Genomic DNA, 13,791 nt, shown 5'->3' on the forward strand with positions numbered 1-13,791 from the left:
ATTCCTGCTACTGCATTTTCTTAAAATACTAACTGGACGCTCTTTGTCGTTTTTTCGTGTGTTTCAGATTTCATGTAAATAAAGTTTTCGTGGATGATTTTAAAACGACCGCCCTCTAGCGTTTGAAGATCGTCGTTGCAGCAAGGGCTGTCGCCATATGGTCGCTGTAACAATCTAGGGAATGTTAAAAATGAGCATGTACGAATATATACGCAAAAAGATTGAAAACGCTTTCTCCAAAAGAATTCAACACGTTGCTATTACTTAGACTAGTTTTATTCATCTTTATCATCAGTCTAGCACATCTATGAATAATATTCTAATATGAGCTTACTGTGAAAGCGTTAAGCGTAGTGCACGTTTTTAACCACCCGTTTCACTTTGTGGTCTCTCCCCGATACCGTTGTTGCGGAAGTGAAAAGTCTACGTGGGGAAGAAAGGTTGGTCCGGCTGTATTTGAACACCTTGAACTCGAGAAGCACTGATGTCCAATCCAGGTCAGCTCTCTCCCCAGACAAACCGGTCTTCCTCCTCCTCCCCTGTTAGGCAAATGGATGCGTTAAGCGGCATCCGGGGCGTATAAATGCACCTGAGAGGCGACGACAGGCTGTAATGCTGCGCCGGGTGAGGCAGTCTCTCCGGCAGGTGCTGCTTCTGATGGCCCGGAGACCAGATCTACTCTGCGGGGCTATCGTGCTCAGCGTCCTGCTCATACTGGCGGTTAAGTTCACATGCAGGTAAACAGGATTTTTCTCCGTTACGATGTTATGAGCTTGTTTTTTTTTTTATTTTTTACACGCACTCAACACCAACGATAATTAAAGCTATTGTTTTGCTTAAAGGTAAATGTCGCTTGTAAGCATTATTAGGTTGTAAACTAGCTGCTCAACATCTACTGTAACTGTAAATCTAGTGTTTTATTTAAACTATGTTGCTAATCTGAAACTGACCGCAACTCTAAAACAGGAGGATTAACCAATGCTTTAATTCGTCCAAACAGATTTTTCCATAGTATTAGTTTTTGGGTTCTTTAACAATGATTTCCCAACGACACAGCACCGTAAAACATAACTGGAGCAGCTCCATTTTCAACTGATTTAGTTGTGCAAAAATGCTCAATCATTCTGTTGCTACTTGTAGTAAATGTATTATAAATTGAATACATCTGAGGGATTCTGGAGGATTGGTTTGAAAATCTAAGCAGTTTGATTACATCATCTTAACCTTTTAGGAAATATATCGGGGCTTTTATGTTTTATTGCATTGTTATGTTTTCTTATTGCAATTTTTCCTAAAACTGTATAAAAAAAGAAAGAGAGAGAGGAAATCCACAGAAAAGTTGACAATGCCATGCTGTTGTCATCTCATTGAGATTAAGCCATCAGCAGTTTGACAGACTGGAACATAAAGCAAACGAGTGCACTGATGCACATCCTGCTTCTCTTTGTGCCGATGGAGGTGCTGAGATATTTCAGTTCAGGAATAGTAGCAGTATCACAGCAAAATGCATTCAAAAATGGATGTTTCAAGGCAATTGGTGGCATTTCTTTTTATGATCAGTCATTTAATCCAAATGTAAGTGCTTTAAATCTCAGGTTCTTTCATATGTTGAACAGTCTTTCAATGTTAAGCAGAGGACGTGAGGCTGCAACTTGATGCAAATTGCATACAAATTTTCCGTGGCACATCCTGCCTCTCATCTTGTTTACTGATTGTTGCAGTTTTGCTGCTGCTGTAAGCACCCCAGAATGTGGAGACCTCTCCGCTTAGCCCAACAGGAGTTGGCAAAATGGATAAAATCACTGCAACTGTATATCCTTTCACATGGCAATGGGGGAATGAGCAGATCTACCTTTTTCTTTCCTGAAACCGCAGCTAAGAGGATCTGCAATCCATAAACAGATACTCTCTTTTCCCCAAATATAACATAGATTTTATATGTTTATTTTTATGTGAAGGTATGAGCGGCTGTGACATTAAACGCAGTGACAAGTCTGAGCAGCTGTTGGTGGTGGTGGAAACACTGCTCCCAAACAGTCGTGTTTGCCTCGTGTAGATTTTGTGAAAGTGAGGCTGAGACCCTGTTAAAGGTTGAAGTACCCTGAAAAGACTTTAACTGTCACCTCTCGCACCCCTCTGTCGTTTCTTTTCTGTCTGAAGCCGTGCTAAGGATGTGGTGGCAGCAGCTCGGCCTCCTGTGCGGTTCTTCGCTGCCGAGGCCCCGGTAGTGGACCTCTACTTGGGTCAGCTAGACCAGGTGAGATTCAAGAACACAGAGAACCGATGCAGAACGTCAAGTAATGAGTCAGACATTAACTGGTGTGCACTTCCTATAATATGCTTCGGTCTGCGTGTTAAATGGACTAGAAAAACAATGGGAGAAAGCTGCAGAAAACGTGCAAAATTGCAAAAAACATGCTGTGTGAGTCACAGTCTAACCAGCTTTTCAAAGCTGTTAATCTACAAGTGTCTGTGCCTAGTAAGAGTCAATATATAGGTCAATGTAATCATAACATCAATGCTGTCTCTGCAGGTGGAGCGTCTCAGGAGCATGGCTGAGGTGTCTCTTATTTTCTTTTACGCTCCGTGGTGCGCTCACTCTATGGCTGCCCGACAGGAAGTGCAGCAGGTTGCTAAGAAGTTGGCCAAACAGGTACAGAAGAGTGACAGAAGACCTTGTTTAAATACCAGATAGAAACCTTAACGTACACTCTGCTGGACAACCTAAAGAGGCAACAGGGAAACTTGTTCTTGCATTGAGAAATTTAATTTATCTACAGGGGCCGATGGATGTCCTTTAAGATGTCTAAAGAAATATAGACCTGTGTTTGAATAGCTAAGTTTGGAAGGTTGGGCCTGAGTTTATAGTAATAATCCTGAACTAAAGGTGAAGTTTATAGAAATCTATTAGAATGACAAGAGCACATTAACCCTTGAACAGACAGTAAGAATATTGTTAGCAACTGGATTGTTAATTCAAGCAAATTTCTTTATTTGTTAGTTAAATGGGACAGATTGGAGTCTGATCTCACACACGACTGAGTATTTTAACATCACATACACTGCTTGAGGTCTAGTTTGGTATGGTTTGCTCAGCCTCATTTTGGCTTTCTTTAACACAAACACAGGTGCAGTTTGTGGCCGTTAACTGCTGGTGGAGTCAGGGGAAGTGCAGGAGGCAAAGCCGCCTCTATCAGTACCCCATCATCCATCTTTTTTATAGACGGTAAGAAAAACCCGCTCTCCCTGAAAATACAACATCTCCTGGCTCTTTGAACAATTTACATGAAATGATGTTTCTTGACCAAATGACTAAAGAAGAAAAAAAATGTCACACAGTCTGAAACAAGCTCAAAATCTTTTCTTTGACAACAGAAGAGGAAATCCAGCAGAAATCTGTGCTTTATAAACAAGAGTAATTTATCAGCGTTTGTCTGATGGTTTAGACTCACATGCGTACAGTCACACACACACATATATATGCAAATAGTCAGGACTGCTGAGTGTGTGTTTTATGCAGCTTCAGTGTTTTATTTCCTGGGCGTAATTTAATGATTATTTAGGAGTTTTTGTAGATGAGCAACAACCTCTCAACTGGAACATGCCTTTTAACACTTGACTGGTCTTTTACAGTATGTCCCTTTTTTAATTTTTCTTTAGGTTTGGGCCAATAGAATACAAAGGTCCTTTTGTGGCTCCGTATGTGGAAAGTTTCATCCTCAGAGTCATCACACCTCTTACTTACCTCCCGTCGAGAACGCACCTCGAAGAGTTCCTCGCCTATCATGAGGTATTTCTTAGCTTTTTATCACCGTATTTATGTCTTGTAGCCTGATTTTCTCTACTGTCCTGTTGATGATTTTTTTGTGAATTGCCAGCCTCGTGTTGTGGGATTCTTCCAGTTTAACTCCTCCCCGCAGCCACCAGGGTACATCACATACCTGGCCTCTGCTCTGCAGGCGCTAAAAAGGGGTAAGAAGGAGACAAGGAGTTTTAAGCTTATTGGATTAGGGTGAGGGTTCCAGTAAGAATGTCCACCATTGATAAAAGATGTGATCACATCATCAAGTACACTGTAACTGAGGTCAGAATGGAAGTCCGTCAGACTCTCCCTGTTTTTATGGTGCAGATTTCCGCGGTGTTGTTCGTTTTGGAATCGTGACTAGCAAGCATGTGGCAGAGGCCATCTCACTTAGAGAGGATGAAACCGTTTACCTGCACAGAAGATTTAACTCCTCTCTGGTAAGTAGCATCACCAGCTGGCACCATTTAAAACACAGAAATAAAGGGTAAACGGAGGAGAAAACCACTTTTCACTCTCTTTTTGTTGTTTTTTTCTTCCCCTCCAGGTTTTTCCGAGAAAGGAACGCAACTTCACGTCGCAGGCCATCTGTAGCTGGGTTTATGAACACCACGAGACTGTCCTCAAGTGGCTGCAGCCCCCAGGAACAAAGTCCCGTCTGCTGGAACAGGAGCTAACGAAAGGCCCTGCACTGCTGCTGTTCCTGCCGCACAATCCACTGAGGCCTGAGCCCAGTCCCATACTACAGAAGGTTAGTTTATTGTGTATGTTGGTGCATTGCAAAAACTGCAGTGAGCGACTCTCTAATTAACTGCCCTTTTCTATGATACACAGAAAGTAGTTATAGTTATTATTCTTTACTCTAATTTTGAACCTTGAACCTTATATCTAAAGTTGGAGCAATGAAGCTGAGATGTAGTTAGTTTTTTGTGCCATTTAAGAAAAAAAGAAAATTTGATATTATATTTTTGTCTCTCAGCCAACAGAATGTATGCATGTTATTATTTTCATCATCACGTACTGTAGCACCAATACTTCTTTTTTAGCCTGCGTTTCCCTTCATTTGCTGTCGGTTTTTTAGGAATGGATAGTCAGGAAAGCATGACTGCATCATCTCTACTTTACTGCCTTTGACTTTCTTTGAGGATTCATTTCCTAATTACATCAGTTCAAGACTGAGATGGATTCCTGTTTTTTTTTTTTCCCAGCTCCTTGGCTTTGAAATTCCTTCCCAAACAAACTTAATGTTGTTTAAAGTTTCAAGTCCATTTTACCTTTTGTCTACACATTTTAGCCATTTTCACACTGCAAACTGCTATTATTTTACTGTTAAACCTTTATTTAACCAGGAAGCAGGAATGAAAGAAGTTTCAACTTTAGTTTTTTTTTTTTTTTAACTAGTTGCTTCATGTGAGGCGTGAAGAAAGAGAGTCATCAGTCAGAATGTCTTAAGTATTTGTACTCAAGATGCATTGTGTTCAGTCAGTCGTACCGGACAAATTTACACAGAATGTCCAGTTGAGACTACAGTATGTGGGACTCGGGTGGATAGTGTGCAGCTGATGATTATTGCTGCTGCATACTTTTTTTTTTGTTTTCTTGGATGTTGCTTCCCACTTGCTTTCAGTGAGGATGAGTTCAGTCTCACATAGACAGTCCTTTGATGTCTAGTTTTTGTGCTTAATATATTTATTGTGTGTTTGTTGTTTTAGGTTGCAGACATTGCTGTCCGTTATCATTCCTGTGACTACTCCAGCTGGGACAGAAGTTTCCCTTCTAAGTCACTTTGCTGCCAGTCAGTTGTTCTCCCGGAGTCCAGTACAAGTGTGTGTGAGGTGTGCCTGAACTTGTCAGGGCCGAGCCTCCCCGCTTCCTCTGTTCGCTGCTCATTCCCCTCCTTGACCCAGGGAGGAGATGGGTTTCAAACTTATCTAAGACACTGCTGCCTCCACCAACTACCTTCTCCCATGTCCATAGAAACTGCAACCTCAGTGATCTGTAGCAATTTTCTGAGCAGCTACAGTCCGTTTAGTCAATTTAGTGCCTGCTGCAAAAAAGTAGAACCTCAACTCAATGAATCGCAAGCCAAAGAGGAGCCAGACATGCAAGGAGTTCACCTTACTCCCCCTTCTTCCTTGATCCCTCCATCCTCCACCTCTCATCAGGAAGGCATCACAGGGCTAAGGTGCCAGACCAACAGGACACTCAGGTTTTATGTGCTGGATGTTGCTCTCAACTGGCCTCTGGCAGTGAGGCTCGGAGCATCAGGAAACAGAAGTGCTTCTTTGCACCAAGAGGCTTCTGCACAGGGCGATGGGAGCAGTGACGGGTCATTCGCAGCTATTGTGAACCTGAAAGATGAGGTTCATTATGTTCTTCACCGCAGCACAGCAGCCACACTGACAGAGTCTCTGGGTAAGACAAAGAAACAGTTGCACTCATTTCATTGTGGTCGATGCTACTCTCTTCTTTCCATTTAACATAAAGCCCGTTACTTTTGGCTGAGCAGCTCGGTCCATTATTGCCATTGTATGACGCTTGTTACAAAGGACAATGAATAGAAAAGATAGTTACAGTCCTCATTCAAAGTGCAGTGTGAAATACCAGTATTAGCTTTGACGTCTTAGAAAAGCAGAAACAAATCTACGTTTCTCACATCACAGAAACGTGTTATTATCCATTCAGTTTAACATGAATCATGAAAATACAAAAAAAAAGTCAAAATAAGCTGGTGGCATGTCTGCTGAAGACACTGATTGACAGACCTCATACCAACTGAAATCAGCATTGGAAACAGAGCTGAACTCTGTTGTGAAATCATACACAAGCTTAAGTTCTCTGTGTTGGTGCGTCTTGCTGGATCCTCAGAGCATTAATCCATGGTGTGTAGTTGGTCTGGTTAATGGTCCCTTCAGTGCACTAAGCTTAAAGCTGATTCTCTGAGATGGTGTGCAGCCCCTTCAACATTTGCGGTGCTACATTTCAGCTGGCAAAATTAGTCAAATTATTCTTCACATTATTCCTCTATTACTCCATCTTTGTTTGCCAAGATAGTGCTGCTCGAGCATGACATCCAGTGGTTTTCTGGGGTTGCATATTGGATTTCTGTTGTTACGTCTGCAAGTGTTGGATTAGATTTCACCCTTTGAAAGAGTTTTTTTTTTCTTAAAAACAAGTGACCCTTTTGCCTGAATATTTTGCATAGATGTCAACAGTTTGTCACTAATAATTAGTGATTAGTAATTAATAATTAATACGAACCAAACGGAAACTTGTTTGCACCGTCTTTGTTTATGTCTGTTCATGTGTTTGCATGTCACGATAAAGAGGCCTTCATCAGGAACTTCAGCGCTCCGTACAGCCTCTTACAGAGACATTTGGTTGGGGAAGAGGGAAGTAAGGGCGGTGAAGAGGAAGCCAAGCGTCCAGATGAACACCAGCACTCTCCTCCACGCCTCCTCATCACAGAGTTAACCACTTCCTCCTTCCTGCCTTCCATTATGGATCTTGAAAAGGTAGAAAAATGCTGTGGCTTTGACTCTTCCTGCAGCCTACACTCTCAACACATCCATTCTGTATTTGTTGGTGCCTTTTTGTCCTGGTTGGTACCGCCATACAACTTTCATATACTCCAAAACATTGCAGATCTCACAGGAGCCGTCAGTTCACTGTTTAAATGTGTGTGTTTTAGGATGTGCTGCTGTTCTACTACACTCAGTGGTGTGGATTCTGCTCCGTTCTCAACCACGTCATCATCCAGCTGGCCAGATTATTACAGGGAAACCGTGCCATCACTGTGGCCAGGTACAGTTTACCCGACTCTGTGTCTGAATTATGTTTTAGTTCGCTGTTGTAGTTAAACCAGAATGAACAGAAATAATGTACACACACTGTCCTTTGATCAGGGTGAATGTTGCACGTAATGACCTTCCCTGGGAGTTCATGGTGGATCGCGTTCCTTCCATTCTTCTGTTTCCCAGATACAGGTGAGCATAATTACAGAGATGCACATAAAAAAAAAACGCTGCGTCTTTTCTCTGTCTGTTAAGTTTTTGTTTGTTTCTTGCATGCTTTTGTACAGTTAAAGATGATCTTTCCACCTGCGTATGCTTTTGATTTAAGAGAATTTCATTTGCCCAAAGAAATTATACAAAAAAAGCACACAATAAACAAAGTTAAGATTGAATACATTTGATTGTCTTAATGTTGTTGTTTTGGTTTTTTTTCTTTTATTAGAACAATATCGTTATTGTGGCTTTTTTTTATAACAAAGATGATTTAATCATAAAAATCTGTCTTTTTGACAGGAATTCAGCCTGTTTTTTTTTAATCATATCTGGATACTGTTTGTCGTTTATGTTTAGTTTACTTTACTTTACTGTGTGTCTTTTATGGCATTTGTCTTTGTCTGGTTTTGTTAATTATTGTTAAATTTAACAACACCATCTTGGTCACGTGACAGTATGCGGAGACTTTTAACTGTTGAACTGAAAGGAGACCGTATACAAAAGAAACACAAACCTAAAGGACTGTTTTGTCACAGAGATATTAACGTTGAATTTCAGCCGAGCTGTTGTCACCATCGTTTTCCCTGTTTTTCTTTCTCTTTAAGAAAACATCTTAGCGTGAAGTATCCTGATGACCTTCCCATCACATTACCCAACCTCCTTCATTTCATCCTGCAGCACTCTGGTTCTGTACCTTTTGCAGACAAACCATCTGCTAAAACAGAGGGGGCGGGGCCCGGAGCCGTCCTCCACGCAGAATTTCTCGCACTCCAGCGCGAAGTCCGCACACTGCATCACGCCCGTGAGCGTCTCTCCCAACAGCTGGCGCAGCTGTGGCGTAACAACAGACAACTGAAATTTGACATTCGCAGCATAGAAAAAAATTTGGAGGAGCAACTTCAGGAGAAAAGCCGGCAGCTCGGGGAAGCGGTGAGGCGGCTGCAGGAGCTGGCTGACACGTCGGAAACCCTGCTGAATGAGAACACGCTGCTCAGGGTCCTGCTGAGGGCGCTGAAGGACAGGACAGAGGCGAGAGAGCAGGCCGAGGTGGAGAGAAAAGAGCCGGAACAGAAAAGAAGCCATCGGGCCTCCTGAGTGCAGGCGACCCTGGGAATGACACAGAGACAGGAGGGGAAGGAAAGACGGAACTGTGGCACAAAATGAAGGAAGGATTGACCTGGAGGAGGAGGAAAATAAAAGCTGTGATGAGACCCTGAGAAGTCGTGAGACGGGAGGAATATGATACTGAAATGAGGTCATGTGTTAAAGGCAGCAAGCCAATTCATCTCCTGAGAGAAAAGGGGGATGCATTGACCAAAGTTTGACATGTCTTTAAGAACAAGTCAGGACTCTTGAATAGGAAACACTCAAAACTAAAAGTGGACTCATCAAATGATGAAATACTAAAAAGTGCTTTGAACTTATCTGCTCATGAAAACACACTAATTTGTTAATTCAGTACAAACTGTACCGTTCTAACTTCTCTGCGCTTGCAAAGATCTGATGCCTGTTTAAGGCTGAAGAAACAACCCGAGTGAACCTTCAGTGCTCAAGGCCAAGTGAAGCTCCACTTTTTTACTTTTAAATAGCAGCATCAAAGTCCCACACCAATAAATAACAGGGAGAAAGAACACTGTTGGGTTGAAACAATTTGTGCTGATTTCATTGGTACAAAAAGCTCTTCAGTGAAAGGAAGGTGGCAGTATTACTGCTGTTTTTGTTTTTTTTGTCAGCTTAAAATTGATCTGGAAGGCAAAGTGGGAGTATTCTATTGGAAATAAATGAAACGATGAACATTCTACTTAAAAAATGTAGTAACTGTGGAACTAAATTCTGGTTCTCCTCTGTCTGAGGTAAATGAAAGGTCCAGGCTGTTTTTTTTTTGGTGATCCAGTATGAAATGCCCTGCAGCCCAAGAGTCAAATGTATGCAAATGATTTGGCAGGTTCTATATTTTCTGCAAATTTGCTTTAAAATGTTTTTTTTTGGAGATTTTAGGTGTTAATATGCAACATTTTGGCCGGTTGTCAGTTTGCATTCTTTTCAGCTATATTGAGGAGCTCCTTAGTATTGACTTTCATACCGTATGAAATGAGGGATATTTTTCTTGTCGTAATGGAAGTTTTCCTCATAATTGTCATCAATTTGTGCAGGCCTTCCTTGTAGTTTTACAGATAAGCTTCCACAAAATTGACTTTATGATATAGTACCGGTAAAATCATGTTTTTTTTTGCCAGACTAAGGCAGGTTAAGGCTTTAATGGCAGTGATTGAGGGCCGCTTAAGAAACTGAGAAGTGACATGATGTAATGAGCTTCAGAGCACTTAAAATAATCAGATTTTTTTCTTTATTTCTTTTTTTTTTTTTTTTTTATTTGATGGGGTTTAATAAAGGGTTTGCTACACTGATCTATTTTTACAGAAATGCTCGAGTCACTAAAATATTTCTATGTAACTATTCAGGTATTGAGAATGAGATGCTGCAATTGTTTACATGTGAAATAACTTTTTACTGATTAAAAAATCTTTCATCCTATAGCATTGCTGTCTTTGATTGTGGACATATTTTACAGCAGAGCAAAGGGATTTGATCACACTAAGTAAATAACTTGGGTGTTTTTTTTATGAACTTTTTTGGTTAATTGTAATTTAGCTTCATTTGTGGTCCACATCTGTAAGACAGATGTGTTATTTGGGATGTGTTGTAGGATGTGAAGGCGCTAGTTTTAGAAAATTTTCTTATCCAGCTTTGATATTTACAACGTTTGGAAAAGATTGACACTGTCTGGGCATGAATGCAGCACCGCTGCGTTCAGTGAAGAGTTAAATGCCACAGGAAATTTGGAGCAGCATGATCATGTGCCACTAATTCCACTCTGAATGGAGTGTTATCTGTCTCCTTTCAGTGTCATGCTTCATAAGTCTCTCAGAAACAGAGACCTTTTATGCAGCCTCCTATCTAATGGATATTCCCACATCTCGCAAATGCCAGCTACAAACTGGTTTTCCCAACTATTGCAAACAAAAAAAAAGCAATAATAAAACAAAAACAGTAACAATAATTAGATAGATGAATTAGCTACCCAATTGATAAGAAAGCCAATAAAAGCCAGTGTACCTGAATAGAAATCAGTGATGCAGGCAGTCGGGGAAGATTTTCAGTGAATAAATACTCTGGGAGTCTGGGTTTGGTCAGTTAGGTTCATAAAGACAATCTCATGACTCCTGAAGAATCAATTAAGGCTGGCAGAGAAGGTGTGGCCCTGCAGAAAACCCTGAGCTGTGGGGAAAACTGTCCGCTCTGAAGCCACAAATTCTTCTGCCCAAACTGTAAGTACTAATTCAAATGCCATGAGATTAATCTGTTAAACTGATTATGTTTGTGTGACTTTTAATTTAGGGGTCATTTTGTTAGTGTTGTTTTCATTATGTGCAGAACTGTTAGATGATGCAAGATTCCAGCTTTACTATGAGTCTGCAAGGCTGACACAGACGTGTTTGTAATGCATAAATATATACAAGGCTTACAAATGTTGCTCTTCTCAAATTTATTACTAACCAGCTTGAAATGGATCTCAGACATACTGTGCATATTCAGACTGCAGCTCAAATGACAGGTTGAACTATCACATGCTTTGAAATGGTCAAAATTCATCATAATTTTTACAACGTTTTCTGTATTTGTGTCATGACATGTCAGTATGTGCTGCTGCCTGTATTCACCCTCATCTTTGTTATCGTCTACAGCAACAATGTCAAATACACAAGTGCCTGTCGGTGAGTCTTTACAGTGTGTCATGCAAAGACAAATGCAGTACAAAGGGTTGCAACGAGCTTAAAATATCTAAAACTTCAATTTCCTTCATCATTCATGTTTTTCTTTGCTGTTTTCCCTTTTGTTTTTTTTTTCTTGTAGCGACAATTGGTCCACTGGGAGACAATCCTGTTCAGATTGGCTGTCCCAAGTGCCATCAGACAGTCCTCTCCAAGGTGGACTACTCCTCCGGTTTGCTCACCTACCTTTTCTGTGGAGGACTCTTCCTTTGTGGGTAAGAGGAGCATGAGTGTCATTTGTTTCAAGCAATATACTGCATAAGAAAGAGTCAAGTATAGTAAAAAGTTAAATGTTTGGAATGACGATTAAAATGTCTCTTTAGGCCTGAGATATTCTAATAAGACTTTGCCTAATTATAGCAGGTGGACAGCCAATAATATTATTCTTATTGATGTTATGTGACTATTCCAACAGTAGTAACCTAACCTAACTTTTTTTGTTTTCACTGCACTGGTTGCTTATGGAATACTTGCAGATAACGTCTTAATTAGTGAGCTTTAGATGAGCTTTTACATCTTTATGGCTATGTTGGATTAGTTGCTTTCTGCCTTGCGCTCCATTCACAGAGACATGTGATAAGTACAATTTTCCAAGTTTTACTCACAGAAAAGAAGCAAATAAGTGCACTTCCCCAAATATTAACTTATTCCATTTAGCTAAAATTTGCTCCATAAGCCTTCAGATTAAGCTGCATGTTAAAAGCAGTTCTGACAACACTTTCCGAAAAGTAACAACAAGAAGCTTGGTACAAAAAGTTGTTCATTTCAACCCCACAAAGTCCAGAAATGGAGATATATTTCAACTGAAATGTATTGAATGTAATCATCATGCACCACACCTTGAATAAGTCCATACTCCTGAGTCCTGGCACAGAGACTCAAATGTAGAGCAAAAGTGGCAGAATGCAGCTGAAGGACTTTAAAATGAACAACTAGTGTCTGATATTGATGTATGTTCTTATTAGCTTATTAAAACATTCTTTATGTTCCTTTGTTCAAACAATGCCCAGTGTCCATAATGTATGTCCTTTATTCGGGTATTCTCTGGCAAGACTGTAAGCAGGGGAGCAGGTGACAGCAAGTGGCTTCCTAGCCTGAGCAAAATGACCCGCTAAACGGAGACTGACATGGAAAAACTGATGTACAGTTGTAGTTGGGTGCCTTATTATCAAAATGTACTCAAATGTGCTAACGCCCTCAGCAGATAAGGGTACAATAGACCTAAAGTTCCGTTTAAATTGCAAGTGTCACTTAAAATGAAAATGACCCTGTAAAAACAGAAGTGTTGGTGCCGTCCCCTTTCCGTAAAAGTCCAGTGTGACTGATTGGTCCGATGAAATGACCAGACTCTGCTCACCATTTCTTATCAGCTTTTAATTTAATTTAAAAGATTTTAAGAAGTCCTAAAGGATAGGTGGAGTCATCAAGATTTTTAGTTATCTAATGAAATGACAAACCCTAAAATGCCATTAAAATGTTGACAAAACATTTTTTATTTCTATTGTGTCAGATATTGGTGCTTACGTCATTATGTAAGACAGATCATAAAGACACTTAAGATCAAACTCGATTTCACCATGAGTGTTGAAAAAGCTGCAGATTTTGATTTTGACTGAGGGGACAACTAGCTGCTAAAACTTTTTCTGTCATCTGGATTTGAGTAGATGATCATAACAGTACCTGCTGTCTTCTCCAGCTTTGTTTTAGGTTGCTGCCTCATCCCGTTCTGTGTGAACCGTCTGAAAGATGCCAAGCACACCTGCCCAACCTGCAAGACTGTACTTGGGGTGTATAAACGTCTGTAGCTGATTTTGACGCTCCAATGAATAGTTGATTCATCAGTTTATTAAGCTAAAAGAAGATTTATTAAAAAAAAGCATTACAGTTTAAAATCAATACTGTTTTCAGATGTTGACTTTATGTTCCTCTTAGTCATGGATATTAGTTTTAAGATAACATCTTTAGCTCTGAGAAATGACCTTTTTTTTATTCTTTTCTGACATTTTACGTAGAAGGTGATTAATAGAGAAACTAAATGGAATATGAACTAATGAAAAAGAAACTATGCAACACATCAATAAAGCAGACTGAATGAAACGACTAAATTCCGAATGTTTTGCTATATTGAATGTGACACTGTTAAATGTTG

The 13,791-nt window shown here is 40.3% G+C and overlaps 2 protein-coding genes across 2 annotated transcripts; both read left to right on the top strand.

Moving 5' to 3' along the window:
- Nucleotides 1-413: 413 nt before the first annotated feature.
- txndc11 (thioredoxin domain containing 11) lies at nucleotides 414-10,344 on the top strand. Its single transcript, XM_072384699.1, has 13 exons — nucleotides 414-737; nucleotides 2,161-2,257; nucleotides 2,534-2,653; nucleotides 3,129-3,226; nucleotides 3,661-3,790; nucleotides 3,879-3,972; nucleotides 4,130-4,242; nucleotides 4,350-4,553; nucleotides 5,515-6,217; nucleotides 7,130-7,317; nucleotides 7,494-7,606; nucleotides 7,708-7,788; nucleotides 8,415-10,344. Exons 1-13 carry the CDS (start codon nucleotides 613-615, stop codon nucleotides 8,902-8,904), a joined length of 2,556 nt encoding a protein of 851 aa, XP_072240800.1. The 5' UTR covers nucleotides 414-612; the 3' UTR covers nucleotides 8,905-10,344.
- Nucleotides 10,345-11,560: 1,216 nt separating this feature from the next.
- LOC140304881 (lipopolysaccharide-induced tumor necrosis factor-alpha factor homolog) lies at nucleotides 11,561-13,456 on the top strand. Its single transcript, XM_072383689.1, has 3 exons — nucleotides 11,561-11,585; nucleotides 11,725-11,857; nucleotides 13,339-13,456. The coding sequence occupies exons 1-3, from the start codon at nucleotides 11,561-11,563 to the stop codon at nucleotides 13,445-13,447; spliced, it is 267 nt and encodes an 88-aa protein (XP_072239790.1). The 3' UTR covers nucleotides 13,448-13,456.
- The last annotated feature ends 335 nt before the right edge of the window (nucleotides 13,457-13,791 follow it).

The sequence above is a fragment of the Leuresthes tenuis genome, unplaced genomic scaffold, assembly GCF_036924035.1.
Source record: "Leuresthes tenuis unplaced genomic scaffold, fLeuTen1.0.hap1 SCAF_4, whole genome shotgun sequence".
Taxonomy (NCBI): domain Eukaryota; kingdom Metazoa; phylum Chordata; class Actinopteri; order Atheriniformes; family Atherinopsidae; genus Leuresthes; species Leuresthes tenuis.

Bases quoted from the DNA above. Each gene is read 5' to 3' on its own strand.
- LOC140304881 (XM_072383689.1), top strand. From the start codon at position 11,561: ATGTCAAATACACAAGTGCCTGTCG. The intron at 11,586-11,724 runs GTGAGTCTTTAC...TTTTTCTTGTAG, and splicing joins AAATACACAAGTGCCTGTCG to CGACAATTGGTCCACTGGGA. The intron at 11,858-13,338 runs GTAAGAGGAGCA...TGTCTTCTCCAG, and splicing joins GGAGGACTCTTCCTTTGTGG to CTTTGTTTTAGGTTGCTGCC.
- txndc11 (XM_072384699.1), top strand. From the start codon at position 613: ATGCTGCGCCGGGTGAGGCAGTCTCTCCGGCAGGTGCTGCTTCTGATG. The intron at 738-2,160 runs GTAAACAGGATT...TTCTGTCTGAAG, and splicing joins GCGGTTAAGTTCACATGCAG to CCGTGCTAAGGATGTGGTGG. The intron at 3,973-4,129 runs GTAAGAAGGAGA...TTTATGGTGCAG, and splicing joins TCTGCAGGCGCTAAAAAGGG to ATTTCCGCGGTGTTGTTCGT.